This window comes from Esox lucius, chromosome 4 (genome assembly GCF_011004845.1).
Source record: "Esox lucius isolate fEsoLuc1 chromosome 4, fEsoLuc1.pri, whole genome shotgun sequence".
Taxonomy (NCBI): domain Eukaryota; kingdom Metazoa; phylum Chordata; class Actinopteri; order Esociformes; family Esocidae; genus Esox; species Esox lucius.
Genome location: NC_047572.1, coordinates 23,575,364 through 23,600,418, shown reverse-complemented (window position 1 = coordinate 23,600,418; position 25,055 = coordinate 23,575,364). Strand labels below are relative to the sequence as shown.

Sequence of the window (25,055 nt, the reverse complement as noted above, 5' to 3'; positions counted from 1 at the left end):
ATAGTCTAACAGAGCTTCCTGTCTGTATTGATAGTCTAACAAAGATTCCTGTCTGTATCGATAGTCTAACAAAGCTTTCTGTCTGTCTCAATAGGCTAACAGGGCTTCTTGTCTGTCTCAATAGTCTAATAGAGCTTCCTTTCTAATGTCTTATTTGCTGCTTCTCATTCATTAGCTCATTATTATGTCAAAAAGGAGGCCATGCTAAGCATTGACTTTCAGTTTATAGGTCTGAAGTAATACGGTTTTGACTGTGATGTTGAGGTAGGTGTTCAAAGTGTTGTTGGCAGGATGAGTGGTTACCCAGCCAGGCCTATTGAACAATATTCAGGAAACTGGACACATCCCCATGTCCAATAGGATCACGTCCAGTAGGATCACGTCCAGTAGGAACACGTCCAGTAGGAACACGTCCAGTAGGAACACGTCCAGTAGGATCAGATCCTCTGTTCCCCAGATTGACTTGTGTGGAGCGTTTCCACTGGTCTTTGTGTGTGTGGAGCGTTTCCATTGGCCTTTGTGTGTGTGAAGTGTGTCCTAATGAGTGTGTACAGGCTAGTCCTCCAGGGCTGATTACCCCAGGGATTATACAGGGAAAGATGACCATGAAGGCCAGACTCATCTTATACACAACACCATACACACCAAGTCACAAACACGCAACGCATAGTGCACTGGATAGTGTCCATCTGGGGTCAGGCCTGATGTGTGCAGTGGTGTGTCAGGATAGGCAGAGTCACTGCAAGCCATTTTGCTGTGATCTGAAAGCAGGTCAAGGGATTCATTTGGTCAGAGCCTAAGGCTGAGCCCTAGCATAACAACGGCTGCATGAAGACGCTCTGCTCTATGACTATTGTATACTATGGTGATGACCAAAGGGCTATCGGATAGTGTCCAGGATTTGATTTATAATATATTTATATACTGTATACACGTCGCAAATGTCATTTAAAAAAACGAAATGTTATTGTCAGTAGTGTGAATGAAGCCGTCATTGTTGCGATCATCACCACCGATAATGTGAGCATATAAAGGCCATGATGATTGTAGTGAATATCATATTTATCCTATTTATACATTTATGTTTGCGGTGGAAGCAGGATTTATTGAAAGTGAGCCCTTTTCTCTATAAGGCATGCTGCATTTGTTGGTCCTCTCCTCTTTCTTCCGGCCCTAATTCCCCTCCCCCTCTCCAACTGCACTGCTTTGCTGCAGTGAATGAGATAGAGATGGAGGGGGATATTCTGGGCCACTCTGACCGCTGAGATAGAGAGATATAGAGATGGAGGCGTGAGAGTGGGGGATTTTCTCAGTCCAGGGCATTTGGTCTATAAAGTAATGTTGTGTACTAACATCCTACGTATAGCGTTTATCAGAAGAGCCATACCCGTTCTCCCTAACAGATCTTTTCATGTAACAAGTCATATTGATTTGGTGCTGTTTACAAGCCTAGTTTTTCTGTTAAATATGCCACTTGTATACATGGTGTTGTAAGATGTCTGTGATAAACATACAGGGCTGTTAGGTGGTTGTGGTCGCTCTACCACCTCCTCAGTCTCCCTTTCTGTCTGCCTCTCTCTATCCCCACATGCTGGTTTTCATTCTTCCCCTCCCCACTCAGGGAGAGAGCAGGGATGTGTTGCCGTAGCAACAAGCTATGTCACTGTCAGGACTGTACCAATGTAGTTTGTTCCACAGGGGGGCAGCAACAGGCGCATCATCTGGTGTCTGATAGGGTACGGCATCTGTGGGTTTAAGGAGGGCAGACACTCCCCTGTTTAAGTCACCGAGGTGTGGGGTCCTCCGGATTCAGGCTGGGGGCAGAAAGGGTGGGGTAGAGAGAGTGTGTGTGTTTATATGAAACAATGAGTATACTGTAAATCATAGTGATTTCATGTTAATACCATGATCATGGTCACGTATACACTTTGATATACATAAACAAGTAGTGGTTTTCTACAGAAGCTTTGTTATGCCTTGTCTGGAACACACAGCGTGAAAGTGCCTTATTAATAAAGCATCCTGCCTCCCTGGGCATCGCCTTGAGTCCACCTGCTGTTGCTGTGTAGGAAGTGTTTCAATGCAGCAGGGTAATGTTTCTCTGCACCGTGTTAATGTTCCTCTACATCGTGATAATGTTTCTCTACATTGTGATAATGTTCCTCTACACCGTGATAATGTTCCTCTAAACCGTGATAATGTTCCTCTGCAACGTGATAATGTTCCTCTACACCGTGATAATGTTCCTCTATATCATGATAATGTTCCTCCACACCGTGATAATGTTCCTCTACACCATGATAATGTTCCTCTGTAGCATGGCAGTTCTTAGAGGCAGTGTTTTGATTTGAATAAACGCCTAGTGAATGCATAGTTCAGGAGCGATATAACACCATCAGTGTAGTAATGTTCTTCTACATCATGATCATGTTTCTCTACACCATGGTAATGTTCCTCGGTAGCATGGTAATTCTTAGAGCCAGTGTTTTGATTTGAATGAACGCATTGTGAATGCATAGTCTAGCTGCGATACAAAACCAACAGCTCACCTGAGGATCACACGAGAGCTAACTAATATACATATGTCAGCTGGAATGTACCGCTCGTTAGCCAGTAATGTGTGACATGTGCACAGGTTAATCTTAGATGATATCAAGGTAGTTTTCAACCATAACACTGTAACACAACGTGACTTTGATTTATCAGAAACCCTTTATACTTCTTTGTTTATGTGCTTTGTAGACTTTGTAAAGGCCTGTTTTTTGTTTTTATACACTGTGTGGCAGCTTGTAGTTAGTTTATGAAACGCGGAATATAACGCGGAATATTTCAACTAAAGCTACTACAGTAGTGTTCCTCTGCAGCATAGTGATGTCATCCTGCAGGTCTGGGACATAACCTGTACTGCACTGGAGCCCTGGGTTCAAGACATCTGATATAGCTCAGTCAAAAATTAAGTACTAAATAAGGGGACCTTTAGGACACTCAATAAGTGCCCTTTAAGCATCCTAACTGGGACACTCAGTTGAGATTCTATAACATGGTGCTATTAGCATCCTGACTGGGACAGTCAGCTGAGATTCTATAACATAATGTTATCAGCATCCTGACTTGGACACTCAGTTGAGATTCTTTAACATGGTGCTATCAGCATCCTGACTGGGTCACACAGTTGAAATTCTATAACATAGTGTTATCAGCATCTTGACTGGGACACTCAGTTACTGCACTGCTCACACTCCTGTTCCAGAGGGTTCTGTCAATATGGGTGTTGGATTTCTGTTTTATTGCATCATCTTCACCCTATACCCAACCATGTGTTTCTCTCTCTTGCTCTTTCTCTCTACTCAATTCAATTGAAATGCAATCACATTCAAAGGCCTTTATTGGCCTCTTAAACATTTTTGTCAAAGCAAGTGGAAAAAAGGTCTGTATAGTAACCCAAGATACTGTATTATAACAAAGGTTAAAACAGAAAAGGAAAAAGCTCACAATGCGTGCTCTTTTTATTTTGCCTAACAGATATGGACGTTTATAAATGTTTGAGTTGGATTTAAATTACTGGGGGTCTGTGTGTTCTGAGGGTACAATATGTCTCTAATGTGGTCCTTCATTTGGCAGGTGTGTTAGAATGTGCAAATCTGTATCTACCTCTTTATGTGGGCAGGATGTACATAGCCTGTCTTCCCATTCCTATGGCAGCCTCTGTCCATAGCAAGGCCAGGCTCACGCACAAGACTATACGTAGTCAAGGTTTTTTGGGTTAATCGCAGTGGTCTGGTAGTCTGCCACTGTTTCTCTCTGTTTTAGGGCATGGTATAGCATTCCAACTTTCTTTTTTTCTTTTCTTGTGTGTGTTTTTTTGGTGTGTTAAATTGTTTTCATAGGCTCACTTATGAGCTCTGCTGTCTGTTCGGCTGTCTGTAGATGAGGGCTTTGTTGTGGCAGATTTGACAATCGCTTTCCTTCAGGTGTGAAACTGAAGGTCTATTTTCTGGAAGTTGATCATTTGTGGGGAGTGCTGTATTAGTGGTTCTCTCTCTTTGTGCTGTTCTCTCACTATCCCCCGTTCTCCTGTTTCCGTGCTCTCTGTGTCTGTCCCCAATTTCTCTGTCTTTCACTCAACAAATTAGCACAACATTTAGTATGAGTCACAACCAAGCACACACCATAATATGTGAATAGTGGTTTTGTTGAATTAGGTTTCGTTGTTTTTGGTACCCCACATTTTCTAACACAAGCCATTTAAAGAAGAAACAGCAGCAGATCCGCCTTTGGCACACTTACCTTTTTACCAAATATCTAATATGACATTCAATACAATGCAAATCAACACAATCACCAACTGTGGTACAACTCTGAGATTCACTACTATTGTGAGGAAATCGGTAAGTATCCAGGATGTTACTGTCTCAAGCCATCTGTTTGTATGCTGGACATTACTCAAATATCTCTGTTGTCTCTGTTTCTCTCTTTCATGTCTTTGTCTCCTGTGCTGCTGGTGTCTTCTGTTACCCCCCGTCTCTCCAATTAAGGTAAGGAACACATTCAGCAAAATATTCCCGTGTCACTACATATGTACTGTACACAACCATGACCTTACTGATGCTGCCTAAGACAAAGACACAACACACGTGGCAGGCTCAAGCCCAGAGGGACTGAGTGTTATAGGACTATCTTATGTTGGATGATTCAAATGATCGTATTATAAACGTAATGAATATATCTGTAATGTAAACTTTGTAACTTTTAGTTCCTCGGTAGGGTTTATATGTGGTCAGACACATCTTTATTATGTAAAAACAATATATAAGAAAAACATACACGGCAGTAACCGAAATCTCTGTAGCTAAGGGATGTTAATTAATGGGTGTTAATTTGACTGGCTCGATGAAAATCATGGTGTTCATTTTGTAAAGACTTTCGACATGAATTGAAAGAGACTAGGGCTGCAAACATTGTGTGTTTGTTGCTGAAAGGATGTACCAGTGATCTGAAAGCCACGATTCTGTCGCCCGGTCTTTCAGAAGCATGCAGCAGCGCGAGCTGGCCGCCTGTGTGGCGCTGTCCACTCACGTGGTGCTGAAATGTAATCTGGAGCTCAGTAGTAGACCACGTAATTCCTCGTATCTTCCTTTTCCTCTAATTTTTTCTGACAAGCTTGGAGTAACCTACTGCAAAGCATGCTTGTAATTTCTTCGTTATTTTATTGTAGTGTAGGCTACAGCGACTGTTTTTTTTTTCCGATGGAGGGATGGCTCTTTTTTCAATGCATGTGTAAATTATGCAGTCAGAAGTCGGTGTTGCTAGGCAGACTTGGAGGGATGACGTGTTTTCCCGTACTGTTTATATATCTCAGTATATAAGTCTCAGTTAGTTTGCAAACACTTTTTTAAACAAGATAATATTGATGTTATCACAAGAATTAGAACTCACTGTTTGTGTCTGTTTTTGTGTGTCCCTGTGCATGGTTTCGTGTGTTTGCATGCATTTGTGTGTTTGTGTATGAGATAGGATAAAAAGAGAGGCTGAAAGAGAGTTAGATAATCGCATAATCGCACTCCCGCTCCCCCTCCCTTTTCATTTGCTCTACAGACCTCCATACGGGTATTTTTAAACGTGCTGTGGGGAGTTTTATAGCGCTGAGCCGCATGGGTTGCTCTGATGACGTGCTCAGACTGCAATTGCTTTCTTTTACCACAGGACGGCAACAGAGAGCCTCTGTCACCCACACAGACACCAGAAAGCATTGATACGGTGGGAATTGAGAATAATCAGAGAATACTACATATAATTGAATAACCACCTTAAACCACCTTAAAACTTCTAATACTTATTTTTAGTTCTACAGTGATTATGGTGCAGCCCTTCTACTAATGTTTAATCTGTAATTAGATCACTACAGGCTACTAATTGGTAGTAATATAAATGGAACAGTAGTAGTAGTAGTAGTAGTAGTAGTAGTAGTAGTAGTAGTAGTAGAACCTAAATATAGACTAATGTTCTCATTTTGAATTCCTATGGTTCGCTCATCATTTTACTCTATGTTTAAGTGACGGCTAAATCCTGATTGGTTACTACTGTTGTGTGATATGGACCAATACAATTCGGAAGTGTACAGAGATCTTGTCACTCCCCCAGGCTCAGCATCGTAACCCTTACAATGCTCTGCACAAAGACAATAACTCCTGACTTTTAGAAATGAAAGCGATGAGGATTAAAGCTTTTGTAAGTCTGTCATTTCGCTTTTAGCTTTTAAATGTTGCCAGAAGTGAAAACAACATATGAACTATGTAACTCACATAATTGTAGTCCTCAGAGGTTGTGTAATGTTACTTGTAATTGGTGTTATGCATGACTTTCAGTCTGACTGGTTTATGGAAAGCTGAGTGTTTCAAGACCATGTACTGTATGCTTATGTGTGCGCGAATAATGTCTGACTGAGATTTTTAATATGCATTTAACACTGTCTGATTGATTGTAGCACAATTAATGTTTCATGTGAAATTCAGGATTTCACTTAATTAATACAGTAATGTCTCCTCAGAGTAATCTTGCAGCAATCAACATTTATTCCATAATGTCCTTTGACGGGGTGCTATTAGCTGGCCAACATTTTGCCTGAATATTTCAGCGCTCTGAATTTATGTTACTAATGTTTGTGTATCCTCTGCATTCCCAGTGGTGCTCGTGATTCAGGAAACATCAAAGCAGCTATAATCTTTTTTAATTTAGATTCCATATCTTTGCATTAGTATTATGTAGAACATTATCGCTCTCTATTGGACTGTCAGAATTGTGCTTGGCCAGAGGCAGGCTGAGGTAGCTTTAAGAAGTATTTTCCGTATTCCCCTTATTGGATGTTAGAGATGCGTGCTGTGCACCAATAGAATGTAGAACTGTACAAAGAGATCTCTTCCCTCCCCCAGCCTCAGCACCCTAACCCTTACAAAAGAGTTGATCGGGAGAGGGATGCGCTTTCATACGGGGGACATACAAAATAACTGAAACACCTTATTGTTTCCGTGATAGAAAATTAACAGGAAAATGCATTCTGGAGATGGATATTGATATGAAGGTCTTTGTTCTGTGCTCTATGTCGATAGAACTGGTTTTGTAAAGAATCAGGGATGACAAAGAGAATGGGATACCGAGACTGGAGATCGCTGCCTCTTTGGTGGCATCATTTCTTTCTGTTATGGATTACAATAGACGGACAGACTCGCTACACCATCCCGGAAGAACTGAAAAGGGGCTCTGTGGTAGGAAATCTTGCCAAAGATCTGGGATTGGGACTATCTGAGATTTTTGATCGTAAGCTTCGTGTTGCCTCTGATGCTGATGAACACTATTTCAGTGTGGAGGCGGGGAAGGGCGAGTTAGTCGTCAATGAGAGAATAGACAGGGAGACGTTATGCGAACAAGAAATCCGTTGTGTGTTGCCTTTGCAAGTGATCATCGACAGTCCGTTGCAATTATATCGCGTTGAAGTGGAAATACAGGATATAAATGATAACGGCCCAGTATTTGCAAAAACCGAGCATGTTTTAAATATAGCTGAATCCACAGTTGCTGGTAAGAGGTTTCCTCTAAAAAGTGCAGAGGATCCTGACGTAGGAACTAATGCATTAAAAAATTATAAACTTAATCAGAACGAGCACTTTATTTTGAATATCAAATCGAACAAAGACGGGGTCAAAATTCCAGAGTTAGTATTACAAAAAGGATTGGATAGAGAAAAACTTTCTGTTCATTATCTCGTTCTCACTGCTCTAGATGGGGGGAACCCAGTCCGCTCTGGAACAACAGAGATCACTGTTAATGTTCTCGATAATAACGATAATGCACCACAGTTTGAGAAAATGCTGTACGAAATGTCCGTTAGAGAAGATTCAGAAAAGGGTAAAGTGATTGTTAAGGTTAAAGCAATAGATATTGACGATGGGGAGAATGGTGAGGTGGTTTACTCGTTTGCGGAGGACACATCGAAAACGACACTAAACACCTTCCTGATCAATTCTGAAACTGGTGCGATATCTGTTAAGGATGTTTTGGACTACGAAAGATCTAAGAAATATGAATTTGACATTAGGGCCAATGACAAGGGAACACCCGTAATGGACAGCCATTGTACAGTGCATATTGATATTCAAGACATAAACGATAACTCTCCAGAAATCCTCCTCACCTCCGTATCCAGTCCGGTCAGGGAGGATTCACTTATAGGCACTGTAGTTGCATTAATCAGCGCTAAAGACATTGATTCTGGGAACAATGGTAAAACCAGTTTGACTTTATCTACGAGATGTCCCTTTAAATTAAAGCCATCTTTTTCTGATCATTATGCTCTGGTTACTGACTCCAAGCTCGACAGAGAGGAGAAAGCAGAGTATACAATTACAATATTAGCATCTGATGCGGGTTCCCCACCCCTCACAGCAGTTAAAGAAATCAGTGTTGGCATTTTAGACGTGAATGACAATCCACCAGTATTCTCTCAGCCTTCCTATACAGTGCATGTAAAGGAGAATTACGCACCAGGGATCATTTTATGTTCCGTATCAGCCACAGATCAAGACCTCATGGATAATGCTAAGATCTCCTACTCCATCCTTGACTCCAAAGTACAGGACGTGTCTGTGTCCTCCTACGTGTACATTAACTCTGATAACGGTACCATCTACAGCATGCACTCATTTGACTATGAGAAACTCAAAGTGTTTCAGATTCTCGTTCAGGCGATGGACCACGGCTCTCCCTCTCTGAGCAGCAACGTCACTGTCCATGTGTACATCTTGGACCAGAACGACAACACTCCGGCTGTTATTTACCCCTCCGCTGCCCTGGGCTCGCTCTCTCACCAGAGGATGCCACGCTTCGCTAAAGCAGGCCATCTGGTTACTAAGGTAACGGCCGTGGACGCAGACTCTGGCCATAACGCCTGGATCTCATATAAGCTAGTGGAGGCCACTGACTCGTCTCTCTTCAGTGTCAATCAATACACAGGAGAGGTGAGGACTAAACGCGCCTTGTCCGAGCAGGACGACTCATCTCAGAGGCTGCTTATTGAGATAAAGGACGACGGGGAGCCGATCCAGTCCGCCACAATTACAGTGGCCATACTGGTAGAGCACGGGCTCCAGGAACCCATATTGGACCTCCGACAAAAGGCGCCGGAGACTAGCAAGAAAAGTGGGAGAATCACCCTATATTTGATACTCTCTCTGGCCTCGGTTTCCGTTCTGTCTCTGCTGACTTTTGTCATTTTAGCCGTCAAGTGTGTAAGAAATGGCAGAAACGGTGGTAGTTGCTGCATGAGACTGGACGACATTGACAGCTACAAGAACCCAAACAGAAACCTTCAGATCCAGCTCAACACTGACGGCCCCATTAAGTACGTGGAGGTCCTGGGAGGGGACATGTTGTCCCAGAGTCAGTCCTTCAGGTCCTGTCTTTCTCCCATGTCAGAGTTCAGTGATTTCACTTTTGTTAAGCCCAGCAGCACCACTGACTTTAAGGAGATGATCAACGTCCTTGACGCGTCTTTACCGGATAGCGCCTGGACCTTTGAGAGCCAGCAGGTGAGCAGTTATGTATTGGTCTAGATGATTGTAACTTTATCTCCAATTTAGACATTTTGATGAAGTACTGAATAACGATAAACAAGCCTACAAAGTGCGTGTCTGCACGCACCCGTTTCTACTTTTGAATGAATTCATAATGTCATATTCATTAGGCTATCTTAATCGGTTTGCTATAATCCTCAGATACGATTTCATATCTATTTGTATTTAATGGGTGTTTTGCGTCAGTATTACTGTCAGACAAAAATAGGGAAAGCGGAATATTTCAAGACCATGGACAGCGACATCCCGCTTAATGAGCTGTGAATTTTTTTGTCCGTCAAAAATCGCTTACTGGAAAATTTATTTACAGATGTACTTTACATTATTTTCTGATTACAACTAAATCAATAATGTTGAATTATAGCACTTGTATTAATCCAGTATTGTCTCAGTAGAATAATGCAATAGTAATTTAAAGGTTTGTCCATAATGTTTCTCAATCAGTAGTAAGGCTATTACCTGTCCAGAAATTAGCAACATTTGAAGTTCTTTACTGTTAACATAGCCATATGTTAGTTCACATTTTGTTTGAAGTGATATGATGAAGTAATATCCTATGCATTTCCATTGAAGATGTTGATGCATTAGAATTCTCTGCTTAAAAAAATAATGGAAATATCGTACAGTTGCACACATTAAGAAAGAGGTATTGCTTTCCGTTGTTCTCTGTTAACAGGATGCTTTGATATTGGCAAGCTGTTGTAGCTTTAATAAATCCTTTCTGTGTTCCCCTTATTGGGTGTTGGAGCTGCGTGCTGTGCACCAATAGAAAACTGAACTGTACAAAGAGATCTCCTCCCTCCCCCTGCCTCAGCACCGTAAACCTTACAATTCTCAGAGCTGGAGGAGAGAGAGGAATGCACTCACATACCGGGAGATACAATACAATCTAAACAAAACGTCGTTTTGGATTTAGCCTACACAATGTATGGACACATGCTAAGTAGATTGTTATTCTTGATTTTTGTTGATATCGGGCTCATTGTTCTGGATGGTATTTAGATGGGATTGGTTTTGTAACGGATCAGGGATGACAAAGAGAATGGGTTACCGATGCTGGAGATCGCTGGCTCTTTGGTGGCATCATTTCTTCCTGTTATGGAGTACACTAGACGGACAGACTCGCTACACAATACCAGAGGAGCTCAAACAATATTCTGTTGTAGGAAATATAGCCAAAGATCTCGGATTGGGACTATCTGAGATTATTGACCGTAAACTGCGTGTCCTCTCTGAGGCTGGAAAACAGTATTTCAGTGTGGATGCGGGGAAGGGCGAGCTTGTCGTCAGCGAGAGAATAGACAGAGAGACTTTATGTGGAGTAAGCGTCAGTTGCGTTTTACCACTGCAGGTTGTCATTGAGAACCCTTTACAGTTGCATCGCATAGATGTAGAAATACGTGACATAAATGACAATTCACCCAATTTCCTCAAAAATGAGTTTACTTTAAAAATAGCTGAATCTACTGTTGCGAGCGTGCGTTTTCCTTTAGATAGCGCAGTGGACGCTGATGTTGGCAGTAATGGACTTAAGTCATACACCCTGAGTAAAGATGAATGCTTTGGTTTAAGAGTGAAGGATGTAGAAGACGGAAGAAAAATTCCAGAAATAGTTTTAGAAAAGCCCCTTGATAGAGAGAAGAAAAGTGTCCACCGTCTATTATTAACAGCTCTGGATGGAGGCCATCCAGTACGGTCAGGGACCGCACAGATAATCATTACTGTGCTTGATATAAATGACAACATTCCCGTATTTGGAAAATCCGTGTACAAAGTTTCAATTAGCGAGAATATCGCAAATGGTACATTTCTAATTAAAACGACAGCAAATGATGTAGATGAAGGATTGAATGGAAAAATTGAATATTCGTTCGGCGAGCACACATCGGAATCTGTCCTTTCAATTTTTGGGATTGAAACCTTTACAGGAGAGATCTTTCTAAAAGGAGATTTTGACTATGAGAATATTGCATCTTACCAGTTAGATATTCGGGCTAAAGATAAAGGCATTCCTGAAATGGAAGGACACTGTCGCGTGCAGATTGAACTAATAGACTTTAATGACAACGCTCCGGAAATCGTCCTGACCTCCCAAACTAGTCCGGTGCGCGAGGACGCGCCAAGTGGCACTGTAGTTGGTTTGATCAGTGCCCGGGACCTAGACTCCGGTGTTAACGGTAAAGTTAATTTACAGCTTCCGCAAGGTTTTCCATTTGCTTTACAACCGTCCTATTCTAATAATTACGCACTGGTCACCAGTGGTGTTTTAGACAGAGAGAGCTTCTCAGAGTATAAAATTGAGATAACAGCCACTGATTCTGGATCTCCTTCACTGACTACTAAGAAAACACTAACCCTCAGCATAATTGATGTAAATGACAATCCCCCTAAATTCACCCAGCCATCTTATAATGTTTATTTAAAAGAGAATGGAATTCCTGGCACCATTCTCTCAACAGTATCCGCATCTGACCTGGATTTCGGGGATAATGCTAAGATCTCCTACTCCATCCTTGACTCCAAAGTACAGGACGTGTCTGTGTCCTCCTACGTGTACATTAACTCCGATAACGGTACCATCTACAGCATGCACTCATTTGACTATGAGAAACTCAAAGTGTTTCAGATTGTGGTTCAGGCGATGGACCACGGCTCTCCCTCTCTGAGCAGCAACGTCACTGTCCATGTGTTTATTTTGGACCAGAATGACAACGCTCCGGTTGTTATTTACCCCTCCGCTGCCCTGGGCTCGCTATCTCACCAGAGGATGCCACGCTTCGCTAAAGCAGGCCATCTGGTTACTAAGGTAACGGCCGTGGACGCAGACTCTGGCCATAACGCCTGGATCTCATATAAGCTAGTGGAGGCCACTGACTCGTCTCTCTTCAGTGTCAATCAGTACACAGGGGAGGTGAGGACTAAACGCGCCTTGTCCGAGCAGGACGACTCATCTCAGAGGCTGCTTATTGAGATAAAGGACGACGGGGACTCGGTCCAGTCTGCCACAGTAACAGTGGCCATACTGATAGAGGACGGGATCCAGGAACCCATATTGGACCTCCGACAAAAGGCGCCAGAGGCAAGCAAGAAAAGTGGGAGAATCACCCTATACTTGGTACTCTCTCTGGCCTCGGTGTCAGTTCTGTCTCTGGTGACTTTTGTCATCTTAGTGGTCAAGTGCACGAGAAACAGCCGAAGCAGCGGAAGTTGCTGCATGAGACGTGATGACTTCGACGGCTACAAGAACCCCAACGGAAACCTTCAGATCCAGCTCAACACTGACGGCCCTATTAAGTACGTGGAGGTCCTGGGAGGGGACATATTGTCTCAGAGTCAGTCCTTCAGGTCCTGTCTTTCTCCCATGTCAGAGTTCAGTGATTTCACTTTCGTTAAGCCCAGCAGCACCACTGACTTTAAGGAGATGATCAACGTCCTTGACGCGTCTTTACCGGATAGCGCCTGGACCTTTGAGAGCCAGCAGGTGAGCAGTGCATTCTTAACTCTGATCTCAGTAGATAAAGGTCAATTTTTTACAATATATTCATGAAGTTAAAGCTGTCCACAAGGGTTAATGGTGAGCGCTATTACATATAAATAGGCTGGCCGTTTTGCCTTGCTAACTGGGATGGTGGATGAGATGGGTTATACCTAACTCTAACCTTAATATCTAATCATAATTATATTTTTGCATAGGCCATGCTAATCATCTTTGTATAATTCATTCTTTACGTGACCTACCGTGTATCTTTTTCAATTCACTTAAAATGTTTGTTTTCACTTTACCCTTATTCTATGGGAGGCGGAAATGTTGAAATAGTCTTACTTTGAACAGGCGTGTTGCTATTATGCTGTTGAAAACGAATGTATGGGTGTCATTTACAAGCAATATTGTTGCCGGTTATTTCACTTTGAAAAGGCGTAAATTGTCACAAAAACGTCTAGTACATTGACCAGCGATGAAAACACGTGTTATAATTGCTTTTCACATGTTTTTTTACACGTGTTACGTATGCTATCAAACATGCATTAAGAACGCCTGTAATGACCAGATCAAACCAGACAAAATTATATAAATACTTATATACTATATTCCGCAATCGATAATTTAACATTTCCTTCTGCAGAGGCCAAAAGGACCTAATATGCTGATGCCTAGCGGGTAGTTTAGAGACCGTTGTAAAAAAGTGCAATTCAGATGGTTTTGTATCAATCTTTCAATAACTTTATCTTGTTTTACAGTAGTTTACCAGCCAATGAACTACCGATCTACATACAAGTGTAGGTTCTTTGACTTTTCCCCTCGTTAGAGACAAGTGTGGTGGGTTCACCTTATGAACGTAATATTGTCATATTTTGTCACTAACGTACTTATTTTAAATTACTATCTCTGTCATCTAATTCACATTAAATATTAAATGACTTGTACTTCACTTACTGACTTACTGGTCCAGAGTTCACACAAGTATTTACACGTTATTTCCATCATTTTGTATGAATTCTCTGTTTAAATTTCCCAACAAGCCTGAAACATAATGATGTAGTAAATGAAAAACATTCAGGTAAACCTGTAAAAAGATAGGTTAAGAAACCCAGCACATTTGCCCATAGATCTAAAGCTCTTTGGATGACGAATCGATCTGTTGAAGGATATATTCGTGTTAATCAGGGAATTCAAAATCGATGATTTTATTGATGTTCTCTGGACAGTCCAAACGTTCCAAACTGTTCCTGGAGGTATATAATCTAAAGAAGAATCCATTGAAAAAGGAACCTGTAAGTGAACGAATTGATAGAGCCAATATTGGAAAAGTATTTGAATTAATTGGAAGGAACACATACACTTGTTTATACATCTCTGGCTCATTTTGGTAGTAAACACACAGTTAGACAGATATATAGTAGATATAGATATATAGATTGTGTGTGTGTGTGATATTAATTAATTACTACAGAACGTTTGACTTGATCTTAACACTGAGTTGGTATAGATGTAGCATATATGACTGCATTGTAATCCACTAATTTTATATATACATGTGTGTGTATATGTGTAGGTGTATATGTATGTATGTGTATATACAATATCTCACAAAAGTGAGTACACCCCTCACAGTTTTGTTAATATTTGATTATATCTTTTCATGTGACAACACTGAAGAAATGACACTTTGCTACAATATAAAGTAGTGAGTGTACAGCTTGTATAACAGTGTACATTTTCTGTCCCCTCAAAATAACACAACACACAGTCAATAATGTCTAAACCGCTGCCAACGGTTTGGGGTCGTTATCATGTTGGAATACTGCCCTGCGGCCCAGTCTCCAAAAGGAGGGGATCATGCTCTGCTTCAGTATGTCACAGTAACATGTTGGCATTCATGGTTCCCTCAATGAACTGTAGCTCCCCAGTGCCGGCAGCACTCATGCAGCCCCAGACCATGACACTCCCACCACCATGCTTGACTGTAGGCAAGACACACTTGTCTTTGTACTCCTCACCTGGTTGTCGCCACACACGCTTGACACCATCTGAAACAAATACGTTTATCTCAGGCTCATCAGACCACAGGACATGGTTCCAGTAATCGATGTCCTTAGTCTGCTTGTCTTTAGCAAACTGTTTGTGGGCTTTCTTGTGCATCATCATTAGAAGAGGCTTCCTTCTGGGACGACAGCCATGTAGACCAATTGGATGCAGTGTGCAGCTTATGGTCTGAGCACTGACAGGCTGACACCTCACCCCTTCAACCTCTGCAGCAATGCTGGCAGCACTCATACGTCTATTTCCCAAAGACAACCTCTGGATATGACGCTGGGCATGTGCACTCAACTTCTTTGGTCGACAATGGCGAGGCCTCTTCTGAGCAGAACCTGTCCTGTTAAACTGCTGTATGGTCTTGGCCACCGTGCTGCAGCTCAGTTTCAGGGTCTTGGCAATCTTCTTATAGCTTAGGCCATCTTTATGTAGAGCAACAATTATTTATTTCCGATCCTCAGAGAGTTCTTTGCCATGAGGTGCCATGTTGAACTTCCAGTGACCAGTATGAGGGAGTGTGAGAGCGATGACACCACATTTTACACACCTGCTCCCCATTCACACCTGAGACCTTGTAACACTAACGAGTCACATGACACCGGGGAGGGAAAATGGCAAATTGGGCCCAGTTTGGACATTTTCACTTAGGGGTGTACTCACTTTTGTTGCCAGTGGTTTAGACATTAATGGCTGTGTGTTGAGTTATTTTGAGGGGACAGCAAATTTACACTGTTAAAGAAGCTGTACACTCACTACTTTACATTGTAGCAAAGTGTCATTTCTTCAGTGTTGTCACATGAAAATATATAATCAAACATTTACAAAAATGTGAGGGGTGTACTCACTTTTGTGAAATACTGTGTATATATATGTATGTGTGTGTGTGTGTGTATGTGTGTATATATATATATATATATATATATATATATATATATATATATATATATATATATATATATATATATATATATATATATATATATATATATATATATACACAACAATTTACGTCATTGAATTAGATAGCACATGTTGAACTGCACAACACACGTTTGAAGCGCCTGTTTATTTCCACCACGCGTGATCAATATGTCATTACATGCGTTCTGAACCCGAGTTTGATGGGTCGTTGCAGGGTTTCTGAATGCATGTTTGGTAGCAGACTTTGCCCTTGTTGAAACTATCAATCATCACAAGCGTTTTCTCCACCTGGACAAATGTAAGATATGGATGATTCTGCACTGTATTCTGTTTTTCGAATATTTTGTTGATTCCAGCAATCGATGCGTTAATTTAGCATTTTGGAATGGATCACATTTTCGGGAGGATTTTATGACACGTTAATATAAAAATGACAAAATAATATATTTGGATGCATTTAAATGCATACATCTATTTATGTTTTTATTTCATATACATTTCCACAAGTAATTTACAAGCATTTATTATGTATGGGAACAAAATTGTGAAGCAGATCTAAATATAATATTTAACCTTTGGCATGGCCTCTAATTATTGATTTTTGTTGGCAATACCCAGAGAGTGAAACTATCAACAATACGTTGCTAGATTGCATTTAGATTGAATGCAATTAATTGTTTATTTAAACTACACATGTCAAAAATGCATTTTCTCCTTTGGGTTCTAAGTTAATAATGTTTTTTTAATGTTTTGTGTACACGAAAAGGGACTATGATTCTGGTGGTTTGTACATTACCCTATTTTAATCTTTCGACTATCAACTGGCCTTCCTATTATATATTTAATCCCGTTTTAAACCAAACGAATGGAATACCATTGTATTATTGTAAAATATAAATATTGTATCTTATCTTTGGGTTCTGATAGAGCAGTTGTTGAGTTTGCATAGCAAGGCTGCTGTAGCTTTAAGAAGTCTCTTCAAGTTCTCCCTTATTGGGTTGTACAGCTACGTGCTGTGCACCAATAGAATGAACAACTGTACAAAGAGATCTCCTCCCCCCAGCCTCAGTACCACAACCATTACAATACTCGGAGCTAAAAGAGAAGGAAGGATACGCTTTCACACACGGAGATATAATCTAAACACGACATCATACATAACGTTATGCCAAATGAATGGATAATGCTAAGTCGAAAATGCATTCTGGAGATATATATTGATATTAAGCTCTTTGTTCTAGGCAGCATTTCAATAGGAATGTTTCTTTGACGGACCAGGGTTGACAAAGAGGATGGGTTACCAATGCTGGAGATCACAGGCTCTTTGGTGGCATTTTTTCTTTCTCTTTTGGAGTACAATAAACGGACAGACTCGATACACCATCCCGGAGGAACTGAATCAGGGCACTGTGGTAGGCAATTTAGCCAAAGATCTCGGGTTGGGAATATCAGAGATTTTTGACCGTAAACTGCGTGTCGCCTCTGAGGCTGGTAAGTCGTTTTTCCGTGTAGATCCGGGGAAGGGTGAGTTGGTCGTTAATGAGAGAATAGACAGAGAAACTTTATGCGGACAAAGCATTAGCTGTCTGTTACCTTTGCAAGTGATAATTGAAAGTCCGTTGCAACTGTATCGCATCGAGGTGGAAATAAGAGACATAAATGACAATTCACCTAATTTCCTGTCAAAAGAGCGTGTTTTAAAAATGGCAGAATTGACTGCTGTAGGCACGCGTTTTCCTTTGGAGAGCGCCATAGACTTTGATGTAGGGAGTAATTCGCTGAAGTCCTACACACTAAGTAAAGACGAATGTTTTAGCTTGAAGTTAAAAGAACTTGCCGAAGGAAGGAAAGTCCCAGAGCTTGTATTGGAGAAGCCACTTGACAGAGAAAAACAAGTTATCCACGAGCTTTTATTGACAGCTTTGGATGGAGGCAATCCAGTCCGATCTGGGACCTCACATATAACTGTCACTGTCCTAGATAATAACGACAATGTCCCCATATTCAAAAAAGCTTTGTATAAAATAACTGTGAATGAGAATAGTGTTCTTGGCTCATCATTGATTAAACTTGAAGCTACGGACTCAGACGAGGGTATAAATGGAGAAATTGAATATACATTCGGTGACCACACACCAGATTCCATACTGTCTCAATTTCAACTTGATTCGTTGACAGGTGAAATGGTTTTGAAAGCGGAAATAGACTTTGAAAGTATTGCAACATATGAAATTGACGTTACTGCTAAAGACAAAGGTGTTCCTGAAATGAAAGGACACTGTCGTGTACAATTGGAGGTATTAGATGTTAATGACAACGCTCCTGAAATCGTTCTTACCTCTCAACCTAGCCCGGTGCGCGAGGACGCACCCAGTGGCACAGTAGTGGCTTTGATTAGTGCCCGGGACCTCGACTCCGGAAATAATGGTAAAGTTACGTTGCAGCTGCCGCAAGGTTTTCCTTTTCATTTAAAACCGTCCTTTTCTAATAATTACGCTCTGGTGACCAGTGGTATTTTAGACCGAGAGAGCTTTTCAGAATATAATATTGAGATAACAGCCACTGACTCCGGCTCCCCTCCCCTGACTACCAAAAAAACAATACCTGTTAGTATCAGTGATGTCAATGACAATCCCCCTAAATTCACACAGACATCGTATAATGTTTATTTAAAAGAGAATGGACTTCCTGGCACCATTCTCTCTTCAGTATTCGCATCTGACCTGGATTTCGGGGATAATGCTAAGATCTCCTACTCCATCATAGACTCCAAAGTACAGGACGTGTCTGTGTCCTCCTACGTGTACATTAACTCTGATAACGGTACCATCTACAGCATGCACTCATTTGACTATGAGAAACTCAAAGTGTTTCAGATTCTCGTTCAGGCGATGGACCACGGCTCTCCCTCTCTGAGCAGCAACGTCACTGTGCATGTGTTCATCTTGGACCAGAATGACAACGCTCCGGCTGTTATTTACCCCTCCGCTGCCCTGGGCTCGCTCTCTCACCAGAGGATGCCGCGTTCCGCTAAAGCAGGCCATCTGGTTACTAAAGTAACGGCCGTGGACGCAGACTCTGGCCATAACGCCTGGATCTCATATAAGCTAGTGGAGGCCACTGACTCGTCTCTCTTCAGTGTCAATCAATACACAGGAGAGGTGAGGACTAAACGCGCCTTGTCCGAGCAGGACGACTCATCTCAGAGGCTGCTTATTGAGATAAAGGACGACGGGGACTCGGTCCAGTCTGCCACAGTTACAGTGGCCATACTGATAGAGGACGGGATCCAGGAACCAATATTGGACCTCCGACAAAAGGCGCCAGAGGCAAGCAAGAAAAGTGGGAGAATCACCCTATACTTGATACTTTCTCTGGCCTCGGTGTCAGTTCTGTCTCTGTTGACTTTTGTCATCATAGTGGTAAAGTGTGTTAGGAACAGGAGAAGCAGCGGTAGTTGCTGCCTGACACCGGACGACTTTGACAGCTACAAGAACCCCAACAGAAACCTGCAAATCCAGCTCAACACTGACGGCCCTATTAAGTACGTGGAGGTCCTGGGAGGGGACATGTTGTCCCAGAGTCAGTCCTTCAGGTCCTGTCTTTCTCCCATGTCAGAGTTCAGTGATTTCACTTTCGTTAAGCCCAGCAGCACCACTGACTTTAAGGAGATGATCAACGTCCTTGACGCGTCTTTACCGGATAGCGCCTGGACCTTTGAGAGCCAGCAGGTGAGCAGTGACCTAATAACCTAGTTGGTTATAACTAGAAGTTGGACTGTTTTTTTTAAACAATTCTATTTTCGTCTTTCAACATTTCACTAATCAAAAGTTCATTATTTTTGTCTAATTATGTCTAATGTATGCGTGACGGGAAATGATAGTAATTCGCAAGAAACATTTATTGGTGAGATTTAGTAGAAGTTTGCAAATAAACAGTATATAACTGCGTCATTGAAGTGCCTCTGGAATTTAGGGAACCAGATTTCGGCGCCGATCAGGGTTTCATTTAACATGTAATTATCGAATGCATTCATTTTATTATATGAATTGTATGACTTTGTTGCTTGTAATCCTCAGAGGTGTGTAATCTTAATTTGTATTTGTAATGGCTGTTTTAAGTGAGTGTCCCTTTGTACTTTATGGGAAGCTAAGCATTTCAGAACCACGGACAGCTCCTCCTCTGACTCAACTGTCTGGTTTTGTTTACGCAATCAATGGCTGACTGAGAAATTAATTTACATATACTATGTTTTACACAACTTCTGATTTACATATTTTCTGATTGATTGGGAAGTTTGGCATTTAATTTAAACATAACGAATATTAATTAATGCACCCCGGTCTTAGTAGAATAATCCTGCAACAATAGTAGTGTAATGTATAATGCATGATGTTGCTTCATCAATGGTTAGCCTATTAGATGGGCAAAATCACGCTACCTAAAAAGTGCAAAATGGTCATTATTGCCACATGTTAGTGTGAATTGACTGCGCATGGATATAACTAACGAATCACATCTGCATTTCCTTTGGTGCTGGTGATGCACCGAAGAGATCTTGGCAACAAAACAAACCAAAATCATGATTCTACACATGTACACTATTATTTAGTAAAAAAAGGTATTCCTCTCCATTTCACTCTGTTAAGAGTAGTGCTTAGCCAGTGGCAGGCTGCTGTAGCTTTAAGAAGTCTGTTCCGTGTTCCTCTCATTGGGTGTTGGATCTGCACGCGGTGCACCAATAGAATGTATAACTGTATAAAGAGATCTCCTCCCTCCCCCAGCTTCAGCACCGTAACCCTTACTATACTCAAGGCTGGATGAGAGAGGCATGCTCTCACACACACACGGAGATACAATATAATCTAAATAAAACATACATTTTTTATTTATACCATTTATGAAAACATGCTAAGTGTAATGTTTTTTCTTGATATATTTTGTAATGGGACTCATTGTTCTGGACACTATTTAATGGTTTTGTAACGGATCAGGGATGACAAAGAAAATGGGATCCCGATGCTGGAGATCGTTGGCTTTTTGGTGGCACAATTTCTTTCTCTTGTGGAATACAATAGACGGACAGACTCGCTACACCATCCCGGAAGAGCTGAAACAAGGTTCTGTGGTAGGAAATCTAGCCAAAGATTTGGGGTTGGGACTAGCTGAGATTTATGACCGTAAACTGCGTGTGGCTTCTGAGGCTGATAGGCAGTATTTCAGTGTGGATGCGGGGAAAGGCGAGCTGGTCGTCAATGAGAGAATAGACAGAGAGTATTTATGTGGACACAGCCTAAGCTGCGTTTTACCTCTGCAGGTTGTCATCGAGAACCCGTTACAACTGTATCGCATAGAGGTGGAAATACGGGACATAAATGACAATTCGCCTAGTTTCTTCACGAAGGAACTAACATTGAAAATAGCGGAATCGACTGCCACAGGTGCACGATTTAGTTTGGAAAGCGGAGAGGATCCGGACGTGGGAAGCAATTCGCTTAAATCCTATACTATTAGTAAAGACGAGTGCTTTAGTTTAAAAGTGAAAGACCTAAATAATGGTAGGAAAGTCCCGGAGCTAGTGATAGAGAAACCGCTTGATCGAGAGAAGAAAGCTGTCCACCATCTATTATTAACAGCACTTGACGGGGGTAATCCAGTGAGATCTGGGACATCTCAAATAACCGTCGCGGTGCTTGATAATAATGACAACTTTCCCGTTTTTGATAAATCAGTATACAAAGTGTCCGTACAAGAAAATAGTTTAAAAGGAACATTTCTGGTTAAACTTAAAGCGAAAGATATTGACGATGGACAGAATGGTGAGGTAAAATACTCATTTGGTGAGCGCACACCTGATTCCGTGCGTTTCACGTTTGATATTGATTCTGACACCGGAGATTTTTTTTTAAAAGGAGAATTAGATCATGAAACTGATGCATATTATGAAATTGATATAACTGCTAAAGATAAAGGTAGTCCAGAAATGGAAGGGCAGTGTATCTTGCAGGTAGAAGTAATTGACCAAAACGACAACCCCCCCGAGATTTTACTGACCTCTCAACCTAGCCCGGTGCGCGAGGACGCATCCACTGGCACAGTAGTGGCTTTGATTAGTGCCCGGGATCTCGACTCCGGAAATAATGGTAAAGTAACTTTTCAGCTCCCGCGAGGGTTTCCTTTTACTTTAAAGCCGTCATTTTCTAATAATTACGCATTAGTCACCAGTGGTGTTTTAGACCGAGAGCGCTTTTCAGAGTATAATATTGAGATAACAGCCACTGACTCCGGCTCCCCTCCCCTGATTACCAAAAAAACGATACCTGTTAGTATCAGTGATGTCAATGACAATCCCCCTAAATTCACCCAGCCATCTTATAATGTCTATTTAAAAGAAAATGGACTTCCTGGCACCATTCTCTCATCAGTATCCGCATCTGACCTGGATTTCGGGGATAATGCTAAGATCTCCTACTCCATCCTTGACTCCAAAGTACAGGACGTGTCTGTGTCCTCCTACGTGTACATTAACTCTGATAACGGTACCATCTACAGCATGCACTCATTTGACTATGAGAAAATCAAGGTATTTAAGATTCTCGTTCAGGCGATGGACCACGGCTCTCCCTCTCTGAGCAGCAACGTCACTGTGCATGTGTTCATCTTGGACCAGAATGACAACGCTCCGGCTGTTATTTACCCCTCCGCTGCCCTGGGCTCGCTCTCTCACCAGAGGATGCCACGCTTCGCTAAAGCAGGCCATCTGGTTACTAAGGTAACGGCCGTGGACGCAGACTCTGGCCATAACGCCTGGATCTCATATAAGCTAGTGGAGGCCACTGACTCGTCTCTCTTCAGTGTCAATCAATACACAGGAGAGGTGAGGACTAAACGCGCCTTGTCCGAGCAGGACGACTCATCTCAGAGGCTGCTTATTGAGATAAAGGACGACGGGGACTCGGTCCAGTCTGCCACAGTAACAGTGGCCATACTGATAGAGGACGGGATCCAGGAACCCATATTGGACCTCCGACAAAAGGCGACAGAGGCAAGCAAGAAAAGTGGGAGAATCACCCTATACTTGGTACTCTCTCTGGCCTCGGTGTCAGTTCTGTCTCTGTTGACTTTTGTCATCTTAGTGGTAAAGTGTATTAGAAACAAGAGAAGCAGCGGTAGTTGCTGCTTTAGACTGGACGACTTTGACGGCTACAAGAACCCCAACAGAAACCTGCAAATCCAGCTCAACACTGACGGCCCTATTAAGTACGTGGAGGTCCTGGGAGGGGACGTGTTGTCTCAGAGTCATTCCTTCAGGTCCTGTCTTTCTCCCATGTCAGAGTTCAGTGATTTCACTTTCGTTAAGCCCAGCAGCACCACTGACTTTAAGGAGATGATCAACGTCCTAGATGCTTCTTTACCCGACAACGCGTGGACGTTTGAGAGTCAGCAGGTGAGCAGTTAACTAACATTGCGACAAAAAATGTCTAGTCTGTAGTCTTTTATTACGCATCATGATGTAGGCTACTGGTCACTATATTAATATTATCGATCCAATATGACGCAATAAATCATCGGAGTTAGCCAAATTGTGATTCTCATTCAATTGTGGCGTTTCAAATTACACGTCGCAAGATATCATGTGATAAAGTTGAAGTATTAGCGACAGAACATGACATTTTCACAGGAATACATGCTGTAAAGAAGTTATTGGAACGAAATAGAACACTGAAAGACGCCCCTAGTTGGGGAAAACGGTAGGACGCTGCCCCTGGCACAGTCATAAACTCTGACCCATATAACGAAGTGAATATTCGTCAATTACTTCGTTTTCTTTATTAAAATGTGCTTTATTTGGTTGGTTTTCATGTGGATGTGGTATTTTCATAACTGATAAAAGTGACTGATACGCAGTTCAAATAAGATTGTAGCATATATAGCGTAAATAAGTCGTTGGGTGGCGGAAAATCGTTTTAAGCCATAATGCAGTGTCATTTGTTAACATTTGTGAATATATATGCTGGTTGACATCCATAAAACTATCATACTAATGTTTACCTCAAAGTGTGAAATAAACTTATAAGCAACAGTTTACATGTAGGCTAATGTTTCTACAGTGTCAATAGGGGATGCGTTCGTTACTTCTAGACTAGATTACTGCAATGCTTTTCTTTCCCGTTACCTTTACAAATCAATAAATAAACTTCAATTGGTGCTGCACAGAGCTGCTAGAATCCTAGCTAGATTTTTATTTTTTTTAACACATTACTCCTGTACTAGCGTCCTGTTAGGGTTATTTTAAGGTTTTACTGTTAACCTATAAATCAATACATGGACTTACCTTGCTGAAATGATCCAGGCATACATACCTACACGTAACCTACGATCGCAAGATTCAGGCCTTTTAATTGTACCTAGAATTTATAAACAAACAGTTGGAGGCAGGGCCTTTTCTCAGAGCTCCACTACTGTGGAATGATCTGCCAATTAAGGTTAGAAATGCAAACTCAGTGCAATCGTTCAAGTGTCTACTAAAAACTCATCTCTACAGCACTGTTTATAATTAGGTGTAGCCTGGCCCGGGGCATGAAGGTGACCAGAAGGCTTGATACTGTCCACCCTTGCTGTCTTGCCAGGTGGGCTCTCGTCGCCACTGGGATGCCCTCCCTCCAGTAATTTTCAGGGGAACAGTCACTGGCTTGTTGTTGTCTCTCTGTTGCGCACTTGTGCAGTTGGGCTGTACTCTGCTGGCAATACTCGGCCCTCATTTAGGGTGGTTGTGATTTGTGGGTGTCCCTTTGGTTGATGCCTGGCAATGTGGGTGGATTGATTTCCTGCCTGTTGGGCCCTGTCTGGAGCCTCCCCCAGGTAGGGCCACAGTGTCGCCGGACCCACCCGTCTCAGTTCCAAGGTCTTACGCTGTGATACTATTGTGCTGGGGGATTGGGTCAGTTCTCCTTCCCCACTAAGTTCTACTT

General features: G+C 41.9%; 2 protein-coding genes across 48 annotated transcripts in view; both read left to right on the top strand.

Moving 5' to 3' along the window:
• Nucleotides 1-25,055, top strand: part of LOC106024272 (protocadherin gamma-A3) — a 214,024-nt gene that overhangs the window by 170,961 nt on the left and 18,008 nt on the right. For 2 of the 47 annotated variants that reach the window (XM_034291822.1, XM_034291832.1), the window contains exon 2: nucleotides 5,704-5,757. The exons of 43 other annotated variants lie outside the window; for them this stretch is intronic. In XM_034291822.1, coding sequence (XP_034147713.1) covers nucleotides 5,704-5,757 — 54 coding nt within the window. Of the gene's footprint in view, nucleotides 1-4,241; nucleotides 4,389-5,703; nucleotides 5,758-25,055 lie in introns of all 47 variants that reach the window. 2 more of the 47 variants (XM_034291820.1, XM_034291821.1) reach the window with 1 other exon arrangement.
• LOC114839117 (fat-like cadherin-related tumor suppressor homolog) lies at nucleotides 6,688-23,542 on the top strand. Its single transcript, XM_029119507.2, has 5 exons — nucleotides 6,688-9,581; nucleotides 13,108-13,147; nucleotides 18,793-19,814; nucleotides 21,401-21,524; nucleotides 22,509-23,542. Exons 1-5 carry the CDS (start codon nucleotides 7,131-7,133, stop codon nucleotides 23,540-23,542), a joined length of 4,671 nt encoding a protein of 1,556 aa, XP_028975340.2. The 5' UTR covers nucleotides 6,688-7,130.

Excerpts from the sequence above, each read along its gene's own strand:
- LOC114839117 (XM_029119507.2), top strand. The coding sequence starts at position 7,131 with ATGACAAAGAGAATGGGATACCGAGACTGGAGATCGCTGCCTCTTTGG. Across the intron at positions 19,815-21,400 it reads GGACCTTTGAGAGCCAGCAG|GTTGTCATCGAGAACCCGTT; the intron begins GTGAGCAGTGAC and ends TTACCTCTGCAG. Across the intron at positions 21,525-22,508 it reads AGCGGAATCGACTGCCACAG|TATCCGCATCTGACCTGGAT; the intron begins GTGCACGATTTA and ends TTCTCTCATCAG.